At 43.2% G+C, this 24,383-nt stretch overlaps 1 protein-coding gene across 1 annotated transcript in view; it reads left to right on the top strand.

The window, feature by feature from the left end:
• Positions 1 to 24,383, top strand: part of NEK11 (NIMA related kinase 11) — a gene marked incomplete at both ends in the record, with an annotated part of 199,899 nt that overhangs the window by 134,914 nt on the left and 40,602 nt on the right. Inside the window, one exon of the mRNA XM_080934672.1 lies at positions 13,070 to 13,130. Coding sequence (XP_080790798.1) covers positions 13,070 to 13,130 — 61 coding nt within the window. The remainder of the gene's footprint in view (positions 1 to 13,069; positions 13,131 to 24,383) is intronic.

Below are 24,383 nucleotides of genomic sequence, written 5' to 3'. Positions count from 1 at the left end.
CCCTCCCTTTCACTGAGGCTGGTTGTAGTGCGAATGAGTCAGCCATGATCGGAGGCTCTTGGGCAAACAACAGCCTCTTGGGAAGCAGACCGTCTTGGGATGGCATTCCGTTAGTTGCCTTTATCTGTCCCACCGGTTTGAGCAGAAAACTGTACTGGGTTCTCTTCTGGATGTTGCAATGGTGGTTATATACTGAGCAGACACTTTTGAGAACATTTTTTTTTTAAACAAACACATGTTATGGTCCATATATCCCAGTAATGGGCCGGTAGGCTTTACAAATGCTACTGTTTCTGAGTCTTCTCACAACCCATTTTACAGATGGGGAATGGAGGCATGAATACATCAAATAATCTGCTCAAAACACAAGGTAGGGTTTAACCTCAGGCAGGCTGGCTTCAAAGACATGCTCTCTCTAGTCTTGATATTATTTGTCTGAATCCCAGCTTTATACCAGTGGCACCATTTCCTCACGGCTTGAAAGGAAACCAATTTCTTCTATACAGCCTAGCTCTCATGTCCCACCTCTCAGGGGTTGATTTAAGGACAGTGTCCAGTTCTATCTGGAAAGTGACAGGACATGATTCCTTGAGGAAGAACAGACTGTGGAAATGCTTGGAAGGTGACATGGTGAAATTGTTTGCTCAGGCTTAGTGTAAATGTGCATTGCCGGTTACATGTAGCTGGAAGTATCTAATGTAGCCAAGACACTAAAAGTTATGTATTCCAGGAGGAATGTTGCTATAGCAATATGATCCCATGGTTGTTAGGCCATCATTTCAAAGCAGCATCTTGTCCATGTTCAGCCTAAGGTTTGACCAAAACAATGCTCAAGAATGCACGATGGCTTACCTCCCTGTAATTGTACAGTTGTCAGGTCTTCCCGGTGAAGTGTGGGTGGCAAGGGCTGCAGAGAGAGGCCCTGCTTCAAACAAACAAGCAAAGAGGATGAACTGTGGGAAAGATGAACTGTATGATGCTGTGTGGCCCTTTAGACACAAGTGCATTTGCTTTGCTGGCTACATTCTAATGGCCATGTGTGCTCCTTTGCCTCTGCGTGGGCATATTCTTGGACTTGGTCTATCATGTCTGCCAGAGGGCTGTATTCCAACAGCCAGGCTAGGGAGAGAGATCTTCCTCATTTAGAAATGGCTCTGTGCGTCAGCAAGACTGCCCTACTGATGACAAGTCTGTGCTTTTCAGAGTCTCGGTTCTCTAATGGTATCAACAATAAACCGATGAGGAAAATAACCAAAGTGCTCAGCAACACGTGTTTTTATCCCCCGAAGGGAAGTCTCTAAGAATTAGCAAAGTAGTGATTCAAAGATAGTGTCCCAACTGAATTCCTCACTTCCTGTGTGTCACAGTGGCACACAGTGACTGACCCTTTAATTTGTCATGTGCCTCTAACATCACCTTCTACAAAGCCAAATATTTCAAATATTTCTTGAATAACGACAGGAACATAGGAGGGAGCTTTACTATCATGTAAAATATGTTTAAATTGTTTATGTACTGTATTAATATACAGGGTGCCAATGTACATTATATAGTTATCAGCCTCCTACTATATACAAACTCTCATATATATATGTATATAAATTATACATGTGTGTTTAGTATATATTATATATTATAATATATATGTATATATATATGAGCGTGTGTGTATGTGTGTATGTGTGTGTGTGTGTGTGTGTGTGTGTGTGTACTTGCATGTTTGTGCACATGAGTGCAGGTATAATTGAGCCACAGTGCTACTATGGAGGTCAGAGTCCACCTCGGCTGTTGGTTCTCACCTCCCATCTCTTTTGAGGCAGGATCTCTCTTTTTGTTGTTCGCTGCTGTACATGGAAGGCTAGCTGGCCTGCAAATTTCAAGGGGCTTTCATGACTCTCCTCCCACCTCCCTGCTGAAGTACTTGGATTACAGACACACTCTGTGTCCAGCTTTATGTGGATTCTGGGAGCTTGAAATCAGGTTTGGAGTCCAAAACAGTAATGAGATTGTTATTGCATCTCGATTTTCATGCCATTTATAAGCAGCTTTAGTTTTGGCTTCTGACCATCTGTAGACATTTGCCAAAAGACGTGTTTCTTGGTCCCTTCAAGGCTTTTGTTTAATCTGTTGAAGCTGCCCTGACTCTGGTGTGTGGGATTTTAAATGTCTGTCTTCGGAGCAGGGTTGCTTCATTGTTCTGCAGATGATTTTCTCTGCTGCTGACCCAAAATGGCTGTTTTGAATTCATAATTTTTTAATTTAATACTGGGGCCTGCGAGAGTCCCCCCACCTTGGGGTTTCTCAACAAGGAGTTTCCCTGACTCTTGTTGGTTTACATTCATTAGTCCAGTGCCAGCCTTCACCACATCTTCTGAATGTTCCAGAAGGTTCAGGCCTTCTTTCAGAATTAGCTTGGCTCTGCCAGCAACTTCCTTTGAAGTGACCTTGATCACCACAGTTAAGATATTTGACATTCTGGATTTTCTCAAAACCTTTAGAGATCACTTCTCCTACTAAAGTCATCATATGAATGAGATTAATTCAGTATCAACCATGTTTCTAATCCACTCACCTTTAGAGGCTGGATCACCTTTTTCCATTCAGCTTTAGAATTTTCAAAAGCTAAAGACCAGCCAGTGCTTTCCTGGCTTGTGGGGCTGTCACTCTTCTTCCTATAGCTGAAGTCAATCTTTGTAAAAAGTCAGTGAATGTTTCTTTTGGACTTTACATAATCCGAGTAAATGATTCCAGTCTTTTTCCTGTTCTTCAACTTTGTCCCAAGCATTTAAAGCCACCATGTGACAGAAGGCCAAGGTTGCTTTGTCATTTACCACTTGCATCTCTACCTTAGCACATAGACCTCACCTAGCCACTGATCTTCAGAATTATCGATACTTCTGGGCCTGTTTCTGTTCCATATTCTTGGCCTCTACTTCCCATCATGGTCCCATTGTAACTGAGGACCAGGTTCTAATACTGCTTTTGGCATAGCTTTCTAGTCATGGGGGATTACTCTATTTTGAATAACCCAAGGATTTAATATCTGTTTCATGAATGGTGATTGCATATCATATGAAGTGGTACTTTCTTTAAATGTTTTCAAATCTAGCATAGCTTCGGGGTGCCACCCAAATTCTTCATCATCTTAGGGATGCCCAGCATCTGCTACCATTTGCTGCACAGTCACTGGATAAGCTAAGGTTGGTTTTCTAGCAACCTTTGGCTGACTTTCTTTGTTTTCACCAGATAGTGGAGCAGTAAACTCAAGTTTTAACTCCACTATCTCTGAGTATCTCTCTGATTTATATGTTTTTCTAATTTTTCTTCTATGGCTTGTTTCCACCTTTCATTTCCCCCTTTTTCTTGTACCTCTAAAGTCCTTTTCTTTGAGAAGACACAAAAGGCCACCATGGCTAAGGAGACCAGCCTGGTAAGAATCATAATTGGAACCTGCCAGTTTCAGTTACGTCATTTATTGCTTCCTTTTCTGTCTCCATCCTTGAGCCATCTAGGATGGCATTATATAGGGTCCAAAAGCTCTGTTACTGATTTCCATCTTTACATGTCTTATCCCCTTTAATTTTCTTAATTTTAGATTATTTATACTTGTCAGTGCTTTTTCTGTACTCAGTCTCTTTCCATTTTTAGCATTTGAGCATAGCTTCAGACATTTTGTTTTTACCCCATCAGAAGTTTGGCTATGTTCGGATTTCTTCTGTGTGCTCTACCTCCCTCTACAGATGCGCTCGGAGCTCCTGCTGTGGCCAGCCTCATCCCTCCCTTCTGCTCACAGAGAAGAAGCACTTCTCCCTCACTGTAAGCTGTTTGCTGACTGGCAAGGTGGCACCAGTGGCTGCATCAGGCTGGGGACACTATGCCCTCTAGTTAGCAGGCACCTTTTGGTGCTGTGCCTATTTGCCCTGGCTAATGTGCACTCCAGCACCACGTGGTCTTAACCCAGTTACAAGAAGAAGCACAGCCTCCCCTTTGGAAGGGTTGGCTTGAGTTTCACCTCATGCAGGAACCAGTACATCTTCCCCATATGCACTCCCCAAACATGCATCCTAAGCATGCATATGTGCCCCATGCAAACCAGCACCCGTAGCTCTCTCTACCCCATGCTCCTCCACCCCTTCTCCTGAACCAGGTAGTGCTTGGGAGAAGCCTCTGATTCTGACCTCTGCTGCTGCTCAACCTCACGCCTTCAGGCAGTGGCTGTTTACTTGGCTTCAGGGACCAGCCAGACTTCGGCTGCTCTGCTCATAGAGCAGCCTGCCTGCCACCAAAGAGCCTGCCTTCCACCCCGGACTTTTCAGATTCTATGCCTAGTTCTTTCTAAGTTTGGTTTTCTGTATAGGTTTGGATTACATACCTACCACGGTGGGTACCAAATGTAAAATAATTCAGGGGGTTCTCCTGTTGCCCTATGATCTCCCAAATATAAGTGCCATGAAAATCTGGTATATTTATCATAAGCTTCAGCACTATAGCTGGGCAGGTTCTGAGGTATTCTAATCTGACTATGCTGGCCTGGCCTACCTTCCAGCCACATGTCCTGTTACCTGCCATCTTGATCTTGCCCTGACCTCCTCCTTAATCTGTGCCCTCATGGTGACTCCCCTGGAGACCTACTCATGGAGAATACCTTACAGCAAATCTCATTCTCTGGCCCTCAATATAGACCCCTAACTGAGACCAGAGGTCCTACCATATCCCCTCCTGCCCAGATTATTAGCACTTTATCAACCAGACAGATAGAAAACCATTTTTTACACAACATTGAGACGGAGGATGCTTGACAATGGATTGCAGCCAGGTCTCTGGGCATAGTAAACAGAATCTGAACACACAACACAAAACCATCCCCAACACAGGTTCTTAGAATTGTGTGGCAAACTCTTTACCCAGTTAGCCATCTCCCCAGACACACACACACACACACACACACACACACACACACTATTCTAAATGTAAAGCTTAGCAAAGGAAGCTTGTACTTAACAGACACAGAAAAGATGAAATGCCCAAGTCTTGATCATTAAAAAAAACATTTGTTAGGATCCGTATTAGATTCCTTGTGAATACAATTAGAATGGTTAAATACACCTAAGTTATATTTAATAAAGAATAAAAGAAATATTTGAATGTTAATTTTATGTGTCAACTTGACTGAGCCACAAAGTGTCCAGATAGTTGGTCAAATATTAGTGTGAGTGTTTCTATAGAGGTATTTTGGATGAGATTAGTATTTAACTGAGCAGTATGAATGATCCATTTGCCCTCTCTAGTTACGAATGGACCTTACACAATTACCCCAGAGACTAAACAGAGCAAAGGCAGCCTTCCCTTGAGTAACAAAGGATAATTTTGCCTTTAAATTCATTTTTTTTGTCTTATACTCAAACTATACAATTTAGTATCTAATATTACAGATTCATCTTAAGGATTTTGGGACTTGCGATCATCTTATAAGATCCTCCCCCCCCCCAACCCCCGGGCTGGAGAGATGGTTCAGTGGTTAAGAGCACTGACTGTTCTCTCAGAGGTCCTGAATTCAATTCCCAGCAACCACATGGTGGCTCACAACCATCTGTACTGGGATCTGAAGCCCTCTTCTGTTGTGTCAGAAAACAACTACAGTGTATCTATGTAAATAATAAATAAATAAATCTTACTTAAAAAAAAAAGATCCTCCCTCCCCCTTTCTGTATAATACAGCCTGAGAGCTTGTAGAATTCTTAGGATGGCTTATTTCGATTGGAGATTAACTGTGAATTCTACTGAGCATAAGCTAAGCTCTGTTCATATGTTCGTCCATGCAAGAGTTTCTCAGTGTTCCAGGACTTCCACTGGTGGTTGGCGTTACCAGACAGATTCAGGAAAGAGTCAAGTGTCTGGGAGAAGTCTAGGCACTTTCAATGTGCCTGTCAGCATTGTGTGGCTCCTAAATATAGTGTGCAGTCTCTACAGGACATTCTCATACATCTTTTAAAGAAAATGCCTTACTTCTATCTTCTTTTGATATATTGGCAAATTCTAGTTTACATCGTTGAACAGGAGGTAGTGGTTGGGAATGTTTTGCAAATTAAGTTGATGATAAATTATTTTTATCTGAGGCCACAGCAAAACCTATGGCTGATGCAGCAAATGGTCCAGCTTCTGAATGGTCACAGGATCTAAGGGACTAACCTCAGGTTCTCCTCGACTTGAAAACAAGTCATCCTTAGAGTGGACTGTGAAGCAGGGAAAGTTAAGACCAAAGAACACACGTTTCTTGAAGTAAGAAACTATATCTGATACTACAGTATTAAACATAAGGTTTGACCTGCCTCCTAACAGTTGCATGGTTCACAGTCATTATAACCCGCTGTTGCCATGGGAGCTTAGAGTTCACATGTACACCTCAATGTATGAAGGCCAGCTTTTGAAGAGAGAAGTATCTCTAAAGACTTCCCAGATTGCTTGTGACGACAGTTCTATTAGAGGAAGCTCCACTTGGGGGTGACCATGTTATACCATATGTGTTTTGGGGGTAATCTTGGAAAATACTCTCATGATAGAACACCTGTCACCCAAGAGGGACAGGCAGAGCAGGGAAGGATGCATAATCAGCTGACAGTGCTCTACCAATCAAAGCTGCTGAAGGAGTCCAGGAAACTTTTAGTTTTCACAGGTTGACAAAACTGTATGTTTAATAAAATAGAACTGGTAAGGTGGAGAGGGAGATAGTGTATTTCACTGCTCCTTGAATTTGTGTGTGCTTTCTTTTTGTTGGATTCTTAAAAATTTACCAGTTACCTCATGGGCACAGCTCTGAGCTAATATATGTAGGATAAGCATATTCAAGTACCCATCCATTCACACTACTCATTATAACAAAGTGTGGCGTTCACCTACGGGGAACTACATTGAAAGAAACAAACCATGCACTGTGATGGAGCACGACCTCAGCAGCAGCAACAGGTCTAACGAGAATGAGTGATCAGAGGACCTCTGAGCAAGGGACAAGCAGTCAAGATCTGGAAGACTAGAAAGACGATCACAACCCTGAGACAAGAGCATCCTAAGCTCACACAGGAAGAATCTTGGTATATTAAACAAACAAAACCAGAGAGGACCATGGGTGGGTGGAGCATGGCCCAAGTATGGAGACAATGGACTGAGGCCCTCTTGCATCTTAAGAGGAAGTGGGTGTGGTAGAAAGCAGGATGAATAAAGGATGGCCGCATTGTAGTTCACCGTGAGAAAATACACCATTGGGGTAAGTAAGCATGTGGACAGAGGGCCAGAGTAAAACAAGCGGTGTGGCAACCATTCATTCTCATTGACCTGTTATTCCCATGTAGTTAGCCCGAATAAATAATAACCATGACGTGAAGATTGGAATGATAGACACCACACTACTACTAACAACACATAAGCAAATCGTAACAAGGTAGACTCCCAATGGTGGGGGGGGGGTTTGGATAAATGCAAGCCACATGATTTTACAGTACTGATTGGTTCCACTGTTAAAAATAATGTAAAAGCACAGTAGAAAAATCCAAACAAAATTCATGTCTCTATGGATACACACATATGTTATTATAGTGTCTTTCAAATATCTTTTTTAAAAAGCACACACAATCAATGTGAGAAAAGGCTTTTGGCCCAGGGAGGGCAGCATGTTTTCTCTATGTGGGGGCAATGGGGTGGAGGGAATGATTGGGGGGGCACTTTTGTGAAGACAAATGGAGGGGGGGAGAGGGGAGCAGGGCGGGGCAAAGGGATAACATCTCAAATGTAAATACAGAATATCTAATTTAAAAAAAAGCACACACAATGAGGCATCTAAAAGACAGCACTATATAGAAAGATGGGGAGGACTTGGGGTAATATATATATATATATATATATATATATATATATATATATATATATATATATCTCCTCTTTGATAATTTTCTACTTTTTCCACTATACAAAAGTAAATGATTTTTTTTGAGAAATTATATACAATATTTGTTAAAATGGGAGATTTGTCCAAATACCATAGGTTTTCCCATGACTGCTAGGCAGGGCTGAGAGAGCCACCGTGTGCATTATGAGTTCCACTGAATCCGCTGCAAACAGCCAGCTGACTCGGCAGCTAAGTGATTTTTTTTTTGTGAAAAAGAAATTGTGTGCATTTAATTTTGAATTTGAATCTATAGGGCAGTTTTTGAGAACTGAACTTTGGTGAGGATTGGGGAGTGGTCTCCATGCCTTGAAGATATTTCCTATCTATGGAGAGGTCAGTGACTCTGGAAATGTAGGCTCAAGGAACAGATAAACTCATTTAAAAATGGAGTCACTTTTGCTGTTTCTAGAGCATTAGGGAAAAAATCTGCCACCCAAGCTCTTGGCAGACATGACTAAAGGATAGTGGCAGTATGGTGTGTCATCTACTGAGATGGAATTGTTCTCATGGGCCAGTTAAACCCACCAAAATTCAATACATTGTGAAACAATAAGGAAATGTAAACATCTTTGTCAGCAGCCCATCCCCACATGGCATGAGCCTGACAGATGTTTGCTGTGACCCTGTCTCTGCTTGGAGGCCCAGAACATCAGGAATCCACCACAGGAAGCCTTGGTATTCGCTTCTGCGCACATCTCCCACTAATAGTTATGTTCACATAAGTGATATAGAATTGTAGGGAAGAGCCTTTCCATAATTCGTATTCATTTAAAAAATATGAATATTGTGAATCCTCTCCCTTTCATAATAAAGTGTGACTTAAGAATAAAAAGCACACTCGCCATTGACTGCGAGACTTTTCTCTTTGAGGGAGACTAAGCAGTGTCAGCCCCCTCCTAAGGTTTCAATGACAAACCAAAGTCTGGATCCACCAAAGCTACCCCTAGGGAACCAGTGAGCTTACTGAGCTTTCTTACAGAGCATGGGTGTCTATCTACCTCACTTAGAGGTAGGTACCCGACATAGAGGATGACTTCCTCATGGCTGCGTAACGGAGCCCTTTACCCCTAACTATCCCCAGCCTCCACTCCCCATCTCTGCCTCAAGATCCCACACCACGTTCAGTTAGAGCTGAATTGCACACAGCTGTTTGGGAGGAGTGGTTGGTGTGCAGTTAGCTTCTTGTCAAGCTGACATGACCTAGAGTCATCTGGAAAGACGGGAATTTAATTGAGGGTGTGCTTCTACCAGATTGCCTATAGTCAAGTCAAGTGGGTCATTTGTTGTTGTTGTTGTTAACTGATGTGGGAGGGCCCAGCCCACTGAGGGCAGTGATGGCCCTAGGTGCTCTAGGGTGATGTAATAAAGCAAGCCAAGCAGGCCACGGGGGTCAAGCTAATCAGCAGAGTTCTTAAGTGGTTCTGCTTTAGTTCTTGCTTCCAGGTATCTGCCCTGGCTTCAGTGATTGTCTATAAATTATAAGCAGAAATAAACTCTTTTTTTCCTAAGCTGATTTTGTCCATGGTGTTTATAAAAGCAATGGGACCCCAACTTGGACAGTGTACCTTGGTGATGTGCTCCCGCCTGAATGCTCCGCACCCCTGGGGGATGTCAACAGTTGAGGAAGAAATCCAGCCATGATACTCTCTGCAAACCAGCCCAGATGAACTCATGATGATAGTGGCTGCTTGACTTGGAGGAGAGAGTTGTGTTTTTACTGGTCCTCAAATTACTTAAGATTTGGTTAGCAGGAAAACAATAAAACCAATTATGTTTGTCAAAATATAGATGATGGGTAGATCCATTGAATAAATGATTGGTTGGTTATTTGATTGATTGGTGACCTTCAACCAGGACAGATTTTTGTCCCCTATGTGAAAAGTTTAGCAATGTATCACACTATTTTGGGTCTTCACAACTTGGGTTGGGGAGGTATTATGACAAAGTCCTGCTGACATTTATTGATTTGAGGCCACAGGTACTGCTGAAGGTTATGCATTGTCCTAGAATTATCTGGTCCTAAATATAAATAGCGCTAAGGTTGAGAAATATCACTGTAAATACATAGATGGGAGAATGATCAAGTACATACACAAAAAAGGTTGAGATAAAGGGTACATGTGTGTTTTCATGCAGATCTCTTTAAGTCTGAAACACAATCACTGGCTTCGGAGAAAGGAGGACTCAGTCTTCTTCAGGGAAGAGCATCCTGATAGGTTATCTAAGCCCAAGTGATAAGTCCTAAATGTATGCATACAAGAGCCACGTTAAATGGGTTCAGTCGTTGTTACCCAGCAACAGTAGACTTCGAGTGGCAGGGAAGCCCTGATGTCTAACTGGAAACAGACCAAAGTGTTGGTTCCATTCACTTCCTTGTGCTTCACAGAAGCTGGAAGAGAAGTGCACAGATGTGCAGTTAGGAGTTCTCAGGAGCCAGGACTTGTGATCGACAAGTGTGCAGGCCAGATATTGACACCGGATGTCCTCCCCACACTCTCCACCTTGCTTCTTTGAGACCGAGTTTCTCCCTGAACCTGGAGCTCACCAGTTCAGCTAGATGAGATGGCTGGGAGGTAGCTGCAGGTATCCTCTTCTTTCTGCCTCCCCATTGCTGAGATAACGTGTGAATAGTGCTGCATCCGGCTTTCCTATGTGGATGCCGGGGCTACAAACTCAGGTCCTCAAAGTTAGACAGCAAGCACTTTGCCAAGTGAGGCATCTCTGCAGATTGATTTTTGGCTCTTGTGTGCTCACGGACTCGTTCTGCTTCTTGTGCTATTATTGTTCAGTCTCTGGTGTTCTTGCTGCCCGCTGTGAGTTTAGCTGCCCAAGATGGCATGGCTTAACATGTCTTCCTATTGGTTATAGCTGCTGGCTGAGGCCATGGTTTCCTCCTATAACTTCTCGTGCCTTGAAACCTCTTTCAGGAAGTCTCTCCAACAGGAGAGCATAGTTGCTGGCTTCCTACAGAGAAAAAACAAATAAAGGTTTCGTGAGGTCTAGTCCTACCTAAGTCATCCTTCACCACTTCTATTGTGTGCTCTGAGGAAAAGCAAGTTACAGGACCAATTCAGATCTGGAGACAGGGAAAGAGGCAGATCACATCTGTTGGTATGAGAAGTGGTATAGGAACACAGAGGTGGAAGGACCATTGTAGCCATGTTTGTAAAGTGGCCTATCACCTTCACTGTCCATCTTTGGTCAGAAAAGCAGGCGTTTGGAGCTGGAGGGAGGGGGTTCTTTACTATCATCTGATTTAGGCTGTAGTTTGCATGTCTTGGTCTTTCACAGATATAGTTACCAAGGATATGGGTTTAGGAATTAACCTTAGGGTTGATGATGTCATGGGGCTTCTCTCATGACATAATTCTTTATAAATGGATTCGGGCTGTATAACGTAGTCCTAAGGCAGGCATTTTCCCTTCATGTAAACATACAAAGTGTTGCCTGTGAACCAGACAATTGTAGCATTATAGCAGCCACATTCATGGTTGTGAGATTTCTGTTGTCCATATCTATAAGATTTTATTGTCATGCTTTTTCTATAGCATTCCAGGTGGACTGTGGAAACCTCTAGGTTTTACAGATGCTAGTAACTAAGAACTGTGGCTCTGGAGAGATGGCTTAGTGGTTAAGAGCACTAGCTACTCTTCCAGAGGACCCAACTTCAGTACTCACACGGGGGCTCACAACCTTGTGTACCTCCAGTCTCAGCATCCAATGCCCTCTTCTGGCTTCTGCAGGTACCAGGCACACATGTGTTCCATGGACATACAAGCAAACAAAACTCTTGTACACATTTAAAATAAGCAAAGAACTGGGAAGCCAAGCCCCTGACCAGGGCCTGGGAGAGGAGCCAGGCTTAGAAGCTGCTGTCCCTTGGTTGCTGTCTTCAGCAACATCTGCAGATGGTGTCTCCTCTAGTAAAGGATGTCTCTCTGGAGAGTTTATGACTTAAGGTTGTCCCTTAAGGGCATAGAAGGAAGGATCTGTTGGCCTTCTTTGGTTTCTATGCCTGGTGCCTACCTCCCTATTTCTGGGCCAGTCACCAAGGACCTTTGTTTGGTAGTTAACCTCACTGAACACCATTAACCAAGCAAGCCCCCCTTCTCACCGCCTTTTCTATATATAATGAGCATGAGATGCTGCTGAGTTTTACATGTATGAAAAGTAGCTGCCTACACTCCAGAGAATGTTATAGAATGAAATCCAGCATGGTAATGGAATGCATTACAGTAGTTTGACTTTTCCCAGGATCTACAGGCAGTTGTTGAAATGTGAAATGTTTGCTTGGCTTGAAATGGAACAGGTGATCCATAAATGATTAATCCCCACCCCCTGCCCCCCAGCTTCCCTCCCCCAGTGAAGAGGTTCCATTTCCCCAGATCATTAGGATGCTATTTTGGATTATTTGCAGCCTGCTGGGGAGAGAGGAGAGATTTATTTTGCATCAAAGACAATACTTGTTATCTAATAGGGTTCTGAAATCCTCCTGACCCTCATGGGAAATATCTGGCTTTCCTTGAGGCCTGAGGTCAGTGAGGAGCATGACTATTTGATATGGGACCCCTTGAATGTCACAGATTTTCAAAGATCTAGACAACAATTCTTTCCCTGATTCCTGCCGTACTACTGAGGAACAAAACCTTGGTTTTGTTGTTTTTATAGTACTCATTATACTCAAAGATTAAAATAATATTTGTCTATTATGAACAATTTAAAAAGCACAAAAGATGAAACGAAAGTTCTCATGCACTTGCCTTTTGGTTGGAAGCACTTGAAAGGGCTCAGGGTAAGCTAAGTGTAGAACCATGAACCCCCCCAAACCAAACACACTGAGACCAGCTGCTCAGTGTAGAGCCTTGCATCCCCCCAAACCAAATCCACGGAGACCACTGCTAGCCTCTGCCCTTCCCATCAGAGAGAAAGATTGGGGGGGGGGGTCTGCAGATTGCCACACACATATTTAGACAGGCACAGAGATGTAGGTATACACGTAAACACTCATGGCTTTCTGTAGAACACACAGCTACACTGTAAAATAACTTTGCAAACAATTCTATGGCTGTGCGGTGTCTAAACACAGCATAAGCAGGTTCCTGTCATTAAATATTCTTCTCGCTTTGACAGGACAGTGATGCTGATGCGCTGGTTGGGTGTTTGGAGCATGTCCTGGGTTACACCTCTCTAGGTAAGTCAGCTTCTTCAGGCTCTGCGGTGATCTTTGCTGCTTCTGTTAGAATATCCAAGAAGTAGAAAGCTTTTGAGGAACTTCACAGATCTTCTGATCAAATCCTGCATCTTACAGAGGAGGAGGCTGAGGCCAACAGAGACTGAAGGGTCTGAGGTAACAGCTAAGAAACTCAAGGAAGAAACCCTGTTATTACCAGTGACTCACAGCCTTGAAGGATGAAGTAAATGACATTTAGTAGTCTTCTTTGACCAAGTGGCAGCCTGGCAGTGCATAGTACATTTAAAGTCCCTGGAAGAGGACTCTCCCTGCCCAGCTGGTCCTAGCAAAGCAGATTGCATTCAGTGAAGCTGAAAGGACTGTCACTCCGAAGGTCAGTCAGTTATTGGAAGAGATTTGGTCTGAAAAACAAAGCTTGAAATGTCTTTAGCGTTGTTAGTCTCAATAAATGGGATTGTTGTGCTTCAAGGATAAAACCCTATTTTTTTATTTTTGGCTTCTTCTTCTTTTTTTTTTTTTAAATCCAAAAACCCCAGCTGCGATAACTTGCAGCATCAAACAATAGATTTTTCACAGAGTTCTTAAAGAGCTAAGATGAAAATGACTGAGGTTTTTTTTTTTTTTTTTTTCTTTTAAATTTTGAGTGACTGTTTTGGAAATTTTAATTATAAAAACAAAAGCGATATCTTCAAAAGAGATGGCAGGAATATAGAGATCACGGTGGCATTTTTTATGTGGGGGAAACAGTCCTCATTGTCAGGAGCCTTCTGCATAATGTGCCTTCTTCTAGCATTTACACATCCCAGTGCACAAAGCCATAGTTACTGAAAAGCTCTTAGACATGTCCCTCCTGGCCAGCTCCCTAGGACCTGACTTCCTGCATGTCAGCAATAGTTCTTAAAGGCATCTCACGCCTAGGGATGGTCTAGAGGACAAGGAAGGTTTCCTTTGGCCAAGTGAATTTTCCCCTCTGTATCTCAATTAGATGAGAAATCTTCAACCTGGTTTCTTGGGCAGGTTTTGGAACAGGGGTGTACACTGAACAGTGTGGGTGAGAAGCCACGTTTCTCCCCTGTGTTTGTCCAGAGACTCATACTGTGCCTGGTGAAGCAGAGGCCCCTAGCAAGCATTTTTCATCATTTTAGGAGCAATCAGATGTAAATCATTTTAGTTTACGAGCTGCAGCCAAAATAGTTGCCCTGTCGTCTGTTTTACAAATGGGCTTTTCTACCTAAAATTGCACCTTGGAAAAAGTCAGACTCCTCTCCAAAAATAAAGTAACCTGGAATGTGTAGGTGACATCTAAGCTCCCTTCTAGGATGTATACTTTTATGAAAATGAGCATGGGATGTGTGTAGGCACACACCAATGTCTGCCTGGAGCCCTGCTAAAGTGACAAGACAAGAGATAAAGCTGATGTCAACCTACAGGAGAAAGGAAGTATGAAGGAAGACACAGGAGAATCTGAAATGTTAGAGTGCAAATGGATGAACAGGGACAGAACACTGAATGCCAAGTTTCTAAGATCCATGTGGGAGGGAAGTGGGATTACACGCTCAGTGTGGAGGAGCAAGCCCACTGGTCCTGTGAAACCTCAGAAAGACTCCGGATTTTAGCCTTGGTTACTCCTAGAGCAGGGTGTGGGAGGAGAGAGGGGTTGGTTGACACTGTGAATAAAGAACAATGGATTCCAGCTCCTTCTCTCCCTAACACCACCAAGAAACCCTTCTCACAGTAAGACATAAATCACTAGATTTTGTTGGGTGGGTCATTAAGTGACAGAGGCTCTGGGTTTGAGGAGACCAAGGATACACATCATTTTCTCACATCGCTGATATGATGAAAACAGAAGCAAGCCTCAGTGTTGATTATTAAAATCTCTTGAGCTACTTGAACTACCTACTCCTTACAAATACTGGAAAAGCAGCATGGATCTGTTCAGACCACATCACTTTGAGAACACTCAGCAGACTAATGTCCCTGTGATGTCGATGTCCTCCCAACAGAATGACTAAGAGCAGACCTGCCAGCTGATTGGAGTAAATGTACAGGAACATCTTAATATGGCTTGTGATGTTTAACACTTAGATGTGAACAAAGAACAAGATGGAGCCATTTACACGTGAAGCACTCTAACAATCAGGAGAAAAGTCAAGACAAAAACACACAAAAGCCTCAGGAAACAATCAATGTAAGGAAGAAAGGAAAATTATCCCATCAAACCAAATAAGCAAATACAAACCCATTAACATACCATCCATTAGTTTCTCTTTTCTTTCTGTAGTACTGGGAACTTAGTGCTTAAAATTATAATTCAAAAGCAGGAAGGAAGATTCAATAGAATTAAGAATAATCAATGGAATAAAATACACAATAAGAAAAATTAAAGTGATTTAAAATCTAATTAAATTTTGGGAAGAACAGGAAGGAAGAAATTGATAGGTCTAGAAAGAAAAGGACAGATCATATATAAAATATAAGGAAAAATAATGGTTTCTTATCTTTACAATAAAATCGGAAGCTAGAAGATAATAAAATTTGAACCTATAATTTTTATCTTCTCAACCATAACCATGTATAGATTTTTTAAACTGTATCTAAATTACCATCACCAAGTGTGAGAGGGCAGTAGATCCACTCTGAAACATACAACTTCAAAAATAATGTCTCAAAAATATCTGTCTCATGACTTTTCTTAGGAAGTTCTGAGAAATTACACTATATGAAAATATAGCAGTCCATCATGAAGCAATAACAGGTCTACAGATGATGGGGGTTCAACACAGAAGAAGATGGGTTTCACTGGCTGATAGGAAAGGATGATGTCTGGTGTCTGGATGGCAGCTGAACAACAGGCTTGGAGAACAATTCTTTTCAACTGGACTGCACTGAAGGGCCTCAGAGCTGAATGCACATATACCAAAGATTGTGGAACTAATGAAAACCCACAGAGTCTGGCCATTATGAGAGTTGGAAGATGAACTAGACTCCCTTTGGAAAGTTTAGGGGTGAATGGGAGAGAAACAACTAGAAGGCAAAACAATATAAAAAGCCCAAGGCAATTATTAACTCCTGGGGGGAAAAACTTATAAAAATGTAACTACAGACATGTTATGGTATTTCTTTAGTCATAATGATTTAAAGATTGATTATTTTAAACGTTAGCAAGGTAGAAGAGAGGGGTGGAGAGAGAGAATAGAAAGAAAGAAAGAAAGGAGAAGGAAGGAGGAAGATAAGGAAGGAGGGAGAGGCAAAGGGAAGAAGGGAAGAAAGGAGAGAAAGACAGAAAAACAGAGATGGGAAAGAAAAGAAAACAAAATTTAAATTCTGCATGCACCGTAGAAGGTTTATAGATAGTATAAAAGGAGAAACTAAAATATACTTGTATAAATGTGATATAGAAACAAAGGTAAAGATGTTGAATGTAGTTGATTTGGGGAAGTGGAGCTCACAGGCCAGATAGGAAACCACTTTCCTTTTCTTCAAATTAATTTTGACTTTTAAAAATACTATGTACATGAATTCATGAGTGGACTTTTAAAATGTTTAATTAAGTATATGGATGTTTGACCTTCAGGTACTATGTATGTGGCTGGTGCCCAGGGAAAGTAGAAGAGGGTGTCAGATCACCTGGAACCAGAGTTGGGGATGGTTGTGAGCATCCTTATGTTTGCTGGGGTTCAAACTCTGGTCCGTTGCAAGAACAACCAGAGCTTTGAATCACTGAGCTTTCTCTCCAGCCCCATGACACTTTTTAAGTGGACATTTGAACAGACATGTGCATGCAGGAATCCCTGTAAGATGCAGACTGCATTTCCATTGGACACACACCCAGAAATGAAATGGCTGCATCTTAACCATTTTTAGTTTTTTGAGATACTTCCATACTGTTCTTCATAATAGCTACAGTAATTTACATAAATATGCACAATTAAAATTATTGTCATCTTCTAAGCATTGTAGAGAACAATCCTATTTCCTCTAGTGAACCTACTCTTAGGCCTGGATTAAGACACTTGGATACCTTGATTACAAAGATTATAGTAAACTAAATGTTTGTTGGTTTGTTTGTTTAAGACAGGGTTACTCTCTGTAGCTCTAGTTGTCCTGGAATTTGCTATGTAGGTCAAGCAAGCCTCAAACTCACAACGATTATCTAAACATCTTTTAAAAGCTACATTGTCCAAAAAAAGGGGTACATATGCAATAAAGTTCTTAATAGCTGTTTCCTAATTGCCAAACTGAACAAGATCATCAGAGTTGGACATTCTTGCATTAGAGCACCCTGGAATCTGTAGAGAGCATTGCAGAGTTGGCCACAAATAACTGCTGAACGACTTGCCGCCTGAAGCTACTTCTCATCACCGACAACTTTCTTGTGTGGTTATCCATAATGTGTTAGCTTATAGTTGTAATGTGTGCTCTAGCTTATGATGTGTGTAGGGGTTAACTTATGGTGTGTGTGGTTGTGTATGTGTGTTAGTGTGATGGATGGTTTGTATATGCTAGGCCCAGAGAGTGGCACTATTGAGAGGTGTAACCTTGTTGGAGTAGGTGTGGCCTTGTGGGAGGAAGTGTGTCACTATGTGCATGGGCATTCAGATTCTCATCCTAGCTGACTAGAAGTCAGTCTTCTGTTTGCCTACAAAACAAGATGTTGAATTCTCAGCTCCTCCTGCTCCATGTCTGCCTAGGCACTGCCATGCTCCCACCTTAATGATAATGGGCTGAGCCTCTGAACCTGTAAGCCAGGCCCAATTAAATGTTGTTCTTATGGGTTGCCTTGGTCATGGTGTCTGTTCACAGCAGTCAAACCCTAACTAAGACAGTTTATAGTGTATTCCCTACTGCTGTGAGAAAACACTGGCCAACAACAGCCCAGGGAGGAAAGGGGTTATATGTCCTGACCACACTGAGGGAACAGGTAGGAAACAAGGAGAAACAATCCAAGAGTGACAGCAGAGACAAGGTGGGACAGGCAGCCTTTGTCATGATGGCAGAGACTCTCGTGGTTTTCTCGACAGAATCACCAAGCCTGTAATTATGCTGAGAAGTGTCTAGGTAGATAATTGTTATTCTTTTAAAAGATCTTATTGCTACTGTGTGTGTGTATGGTTGTGGGGGGTGCAGGAGGCATGTACCACAAAGCACACATGGAGGTCTGAGGACACTTTTGTGGAAACAGGTTTTCTTTCTAGGGACCAAACTTCAATCTCCAGGCTTGTGAGGCAACTAAGTGCCTTCATCCTTTGAGCCATCTTTACTGGCTTAAATTCCTTTTATTTCCCTAAAGAAATAGTCTTATTTCCCCCAAGCCATAGTTACGGATAATAAGAAGCCAAAATGTCAAACATTTGCTATAGTAAGACTCCTGTTATCACGAAGAGAGAACTTAAAAATGTCAAAGAATTTGGGAAGGAAAACTCAGAGACACCTTGTATTGTTTTCTGGCCAGCCTGTCCTCTTCTGGCTTTTGTAGAAACTCCAGGCTAGATGATGCCAGGTAGCTTCTGCTTTACCTTCTGTGTTACAGACTGTAGAGGGAGCAGGTGCTTCATACAGCAATAGCATATTGACACACAATGAAATGAATGTCCCTGCTGAGTTCTTCCTCACCTAGAGCAACACAGCAGTCCACACACAGTAAGGAGTGCCTGTCAGCCAGGCCCTGGCCCCCAGGTCTGCCCAGGTAAGTGATCATCTGAGAATGGACCTCCACACCACCCAGCTTAGGAGAGGTGGTGAAATGCAGATTGTGATTCAGTAATGCTTCTGGGTCATCCGACAATGGCAGTTACTTAGGGACCCTCATGAGTCAGCAGGTTAACCTGGCTGTCTAAGCTTCAGAGGCTGCTGGCTCTCAAGAAGCTCTTCTTTCTAATAGCAATGAGATAGATGCCAGACCAATTGCTTTTTTTTTTCCTTCTTGAGACTATTTGTAGTTCAGTCTGCAAAATACACTTATCCAGTTATTTAAAATTACTATGTATTAGGAACAGACCAAATAGTAAATACTTACATATATGCACACACACACACACACACACACACACACACACACTACATAGATACATGGATTTACTGAATTGGCTTACATGACTAGAGGCTGCATATTTCAATGATGGCTATCTGCAGATAACTCAGTAGTTTCCCAGTCCAAGAAACCAGGAGGATGTGGGACAGTGATGTAGCACTAGTCTGAAGCTGAAGACCTGCAGGCACCCTGGGGAGTTGGTGTGAGTCCATATGGGAAGACTGAAGGAGCTGGAGTCCGCACGTGTGGTGACAGTAGCAATAGACACTCTTGCTCAGGAAGAGTGAAGCTTGCATGTCCCCGTGCCTGGGAACCCAGGTCCTCAGCCTGTTGACTGTTGCTGCTCACACTCAGGAAGATTTCCCTGTCCCCTCACCCCTTTGTTCTCTCACATGTAGGTCCTTTCTGGACATGCCAGACAACACCTAGACATGGAATTACGGATCCTCTTAGTGTCCCACAATCCAGTCATGTTAACTATTGAGATGAACTAACACAGTGTTAAATGATTTAGTGTGAAAAGTTAGGAATGTGCATAAAGTTCCACTAAACTAAAAATCACTTAATTCTGAAGCGTGTCTGGACAATTTGTTGGCACGGAACTATTCCAGGGTACACATGGGAGCGTCAGGTATGCCTGAGGTCCGTGTTTTCAGGGAGTTCCCATATGCCATTACATCCAGACAGGATGCCGTGAGCACAGTCAGAGCATGGTGGGGTGGGGCCCTGTGCTTCTCACACTGCAGAGTGTCAGACCCTTTAGAAAGGCATCCCACCCCCTCCCCTTGAGGGTCTAGCTCAGTAGGAGCCCAGGAAACTATATTATTAGCTAGTCTTGGTGATTCTAGTCAAGAAACCACACTTTGGGAACCACCAGAATTCAAAGCCAGGCTCAGACATACAGTCATTGCTAGCTAAGACCGTCAAACGTGCTTATGTTGGATACATTTTGGTAAATTGAACCGAGTTTTAATTAAAGTGCCACACATTCAAATTTTGATACTCACAACCTAGAAAGATATTTTTCTTTTCCCTTACGCATTATATGAAATTGAAAAAATTAAATATTTTGACCCAGAAACCTCTGTTTAGGAACTTATCTCAAAGTTACTTATAAAAATAAGCACACATCAGCACACTTACCATAGAATTACATATAATAGTGGAGAACTGGGTTCAACAAATGTTTGCCCACTGTGGCCAATGCACCTTCAACGAAAGTTCTATGCCAAATGATGCCGGGTCTTCATCAGCAAGAAAGGTGCATCATAAAAACACTAAAGTATGCAAGGCTATATTTGATACAGATGTAAATGCTCACCATAAAAATACTAAAGTGTTAATTTTTTCTCTGAACCCCCTGCTTTCTCTGTGTCTTCTAACTTGTCTTCATTGGACATGGAGGATTTGAATGATTTTCTCCAGCTGACAGAGTGGGAGATGACACCATGGTCTTTGTATTAGTCAGTCTTCAATCTGATCCAAACTTAGTGCTTCTGGGGAAAAAAACCAAAAAACAGTTTACTTCCAAGGCTAAGTGTCTCCTGCTGGCAGAATCGAATACTGAGCCCTCTCACGCTGGCTGTAGTCTGGAGAGGTTACAGTTAGGCTTCTTCTCACCTCCCCATGACTTGATTACAGCACATTAATCCAAAACCAGATATTTCCCCTTCTCTTTCTATTGATACAGGCTGCTCATGGAAATCACTTCTAGTATATTCAAAGGGGAACGAAAATTTCCAAAGCCCCAATCTAATGCTGCAATTTTCTATAAGGTTCCACTGAAAGTTTGAAGTAGGAAGCATCCTTGTAAAAAACAGATGGTTTACCCATTTTCTGCCTTCTGGTACTTACCATCGTCCCTCTGAGATAAGAGAGTTTACTTTTCCAGGCTGACCTACTTTCCCTCCAACAACCTGATGTTGGTATAGATACTGGGGTGCTGTTTGTTTTTGAAAAGATCCCAGTTGCAGGTGCCCTAGGGATGAGGGAGGCAGTGTAAATTTTTCTTTGGCCTTTACCAACAATAATGTACACACATGTATGCACAGAGAGAGGCCTTAGTTTAATCTTTATCACAATTCTAGTAGATAGCTTTATTTGCATAGATAAGGGAACAGAGTCCCAGAATCAGGACCCTACTCACACACTCAGCTGTCATATCCCAGGTGCCACCACTAGAAGGCATGGAGATTGTTGTCACCTGGGTCATCTTTTCCCTTCCCCACAGTTGGCTCTGTCTCCAGACTCCTATTGTGGCTTGGCTTTGACACAGTGTCTGCACCAGGGCTGCTGCTGACTTCCTTATGTGATGGCTTCTAGTCTGTGTCACTCCACATCATCTCCCAGAGAGCTGGGAGGGGTGCAGGCTGTAGGCACGGACTCACCATCCTTTTACCATGTATTCAAAAAAAAAAAAAAAAAAAAAGAAAGAAATAAAAAAGAAAATCCCAAGCCAGCCGTCTCCGTTCCCCTGCTCCCCTGCTTCACCTAATGTGCTATGTTTAGGGGGCTGGCTTCTACAGGAAGGAGCCTTTGACACATAGCGGACTGACTGGGTTGGATACTTATGTGTAAGTGTCCTTGATCCTTGGGGCAACAGGAGCAGAAACACAGGATGAGGTAGAGGGGAAGCTAAGCAATGCTGCAACCCTGACAAGCCATAGTCAAACTCAAGGAGCTCTGGAACCCTGCTTGTCCTCAAAGGCCTCAGGGCCAGCTTTCTGCTTCTACCATGACCAGTCATAACTGGTGGTCCCAGTCATGACCACCTGGGAGGGCACAGTGTGAGTGAGGCAGCTTTATGCTGTTCTAGAAAGAGCCACCATTGGGGGCGGTCTACAGCTGAGGTAGCATATCCACCCTACTTGAAGGTGGGTCTGAATAATGCATTCCCTCCTTGGGGTGTTGGAGTGACATAGCAAAGACGGGCAGCAGCCTACTTTGCCAATTTTAGGCACCTTTATTGCTGCCTAAATTCACCATCAGCGCAGGAAAGGCTCTAGGAATAGAAATATTCCCAAAGGTTGAGTCAGCTAATCCTCTCAGCAGAGGGGGATAGCTTTTATGGGCTCCCCTGCTGATACATGGGCCTTCTTGAAATAAGCTCTTGGCTTGTGACCAGGTGAGGTGGCAGATAAAATGTCTCACCCACATTTCAGCCTTCCGAGGAGGGTCCTTGTCAGATGATCAGATTTTGTTTAAATTGGTACCTCACATACATGGTGTATTAGGAGTTCTCTTTGGAGACATGAGAGTTGTGGCTCAAGCTCAGACTCTTCCCCTGCGACTCTGCAACTCCAGACAAGTCTCCCAGTTGCTCCTTACCTCAGTTTCCCCACTGGGAAAATGAAGTTTGTCTTGAGGCGTTCTACAGGCCACCACCCATGCAGAACCATGACTCTCCCATATCTGGGTTCAGGGGTCAGCATACTCTATGCACAGGCTAAAGCCAGCTCACCGCCTGTTCCTGTAAATCACATTTCCCCAGAACACAGCCGTGTTCATTCTCCTGCCCACGGCTGTGCCCATGAGAGGACAGGAGAGCTGGATAAATATGACAGAGATGGTACGGCCTACAAATTCTGAGATGGTGATTACCTGTCTCTCTTCAGAATAAAAACAAGTCTATGACGATTCTATCATTTCTTATTCCAAAGAGAAAAAAGAAGAAGCAAGGGCGAGGAGGAGGACATGGTTTTACGGGCATCGGGATGGAGTGATGCCTGTCAAGAAACTGCTAATTTCTGGATATGCCTTGGGGACTTAAGAGAAAGTGGAGAGGGCTAAGGGAAGTTGTGTGCAAGTGTTCTAAAAAAACAGAACGCACAAAGAAGTGTCTGAGAGGATTCCCGAGTAAGCATTGTCCCTGAGATCTCTGCCAAAATACCCATGCCTGCAGAGCCTGCGTGGAGTGGCAAAAAGTTTAGTGGGGGAGGGGACCTCCAAGCACAGGTTCCTGTCTTGGGACCTGGATCCCAAATGAGTAAAGGGAAATCTCAGAAGGAAGACAGGAGATTCTTCTGGTAAGCCATCAGGACCATTAAGCTGTCACCTCTACAGGGAAGTGTGTGATTCCAGGGTGAGATCTGGATCATCTTGGCAAGCACCGGAACAGGCTCCTGCCTCTTCCTGTCTTTGTGTTTGCAGCTCACTGCCAAAACATCTCCATGGGGTGTGTCAGGCATCATAAGCCTCAATGTTTTTTGTATTTCACAGGAAAGCAAGGGAACTTGGCAGGGCTTTGCCTGCAGTCAGGTAATGCTCAGGACATTGTTAGCTCCGGCCATTTGTCCCTATGCACCTGGCTCCAGCTCCAGCTCATTATCTGCCACAGCACTGGATGGTGTCTTCCCTAACAAACTCTGTGTGTCCAGTACCCAAGTCCTACACCTGTGCACAGACTCCAGGGACAGCGCTCAGCTAGTGAAATCACTTAATAGAAAATTAGGAAGCTAGGGGTGGGGAGGGAGCCTGAGGCTAAGTAGCTGGTGAGTGGAGCTAGAACAGCAGCTGCAGTCCCTGTGTGGGGCAGTTTTGACAGGACCCTCATTATGCTGTTTCGATCCCCCCCCCCCCCATATTCAAACCTTGTACTTCAGGAAAATGATGGAGGAGAAACCAAAACAAAGGTCAGTCTGAAATAAGGACGAGGTGTGATTCCTGCACATGCTGAGATGCTGAGAGACCCTGGGAGGAGGGACAGGTTAGAGCTATCCTAAGAAGTTCTTGACATTGCAACTGCAATTAAGCTTGTGTAGGCCTTTGCCTGCAGTTTTCTGTATGCATGGAGCTGAGCTTGAAATCTGTTAGGAGAAAATCAACAGTATAGAAAGAAAGTGTCTTCCATTTAAAAAAAGAGGTGTGTGTGTGTGTGTGTGTGTGTGTGTGTGTGTGTGTGTGTGTGTGTGTGGCAGGTACTTGGAACCACAGGTTTAGGTGGGAGCCACACATTCAGGGCTTAATGACATTTTCTCTTTGGATGCGTGTTTTGTGTGTGAGAAATGATGGGGTCATGAAACATGCCAGAGTCTTAAAAGTCTTTCTCAGGTGCTACCTCTCCTCAGTTCACCTTTCTGGGAACATAGATCTGCTACAGCCTACTCCCTGATCCCAGCCCCATGATCACTGTCACCATCTTCAGAGGGCTTGGGTGTGGGTAGGGTAGAGTCAGAGCGGATTCTCAGACCTCCCTGAATGTCATTAATTCCTGAGGAAAG

This window comes from Micromys minutus, assembly GCF_963924665.1.
Source record: "Micromys minutus genome assembly, chromosome: 21".
Lineage (NCBI taxonomy): Eukaryota > Metazoa > Chordata > Mammalia > Rodentia > Muridae > Micromys > Micromys minutus.
This window is presented reverse-complemented; position numbering and strand designations above follow the sequence as displayed.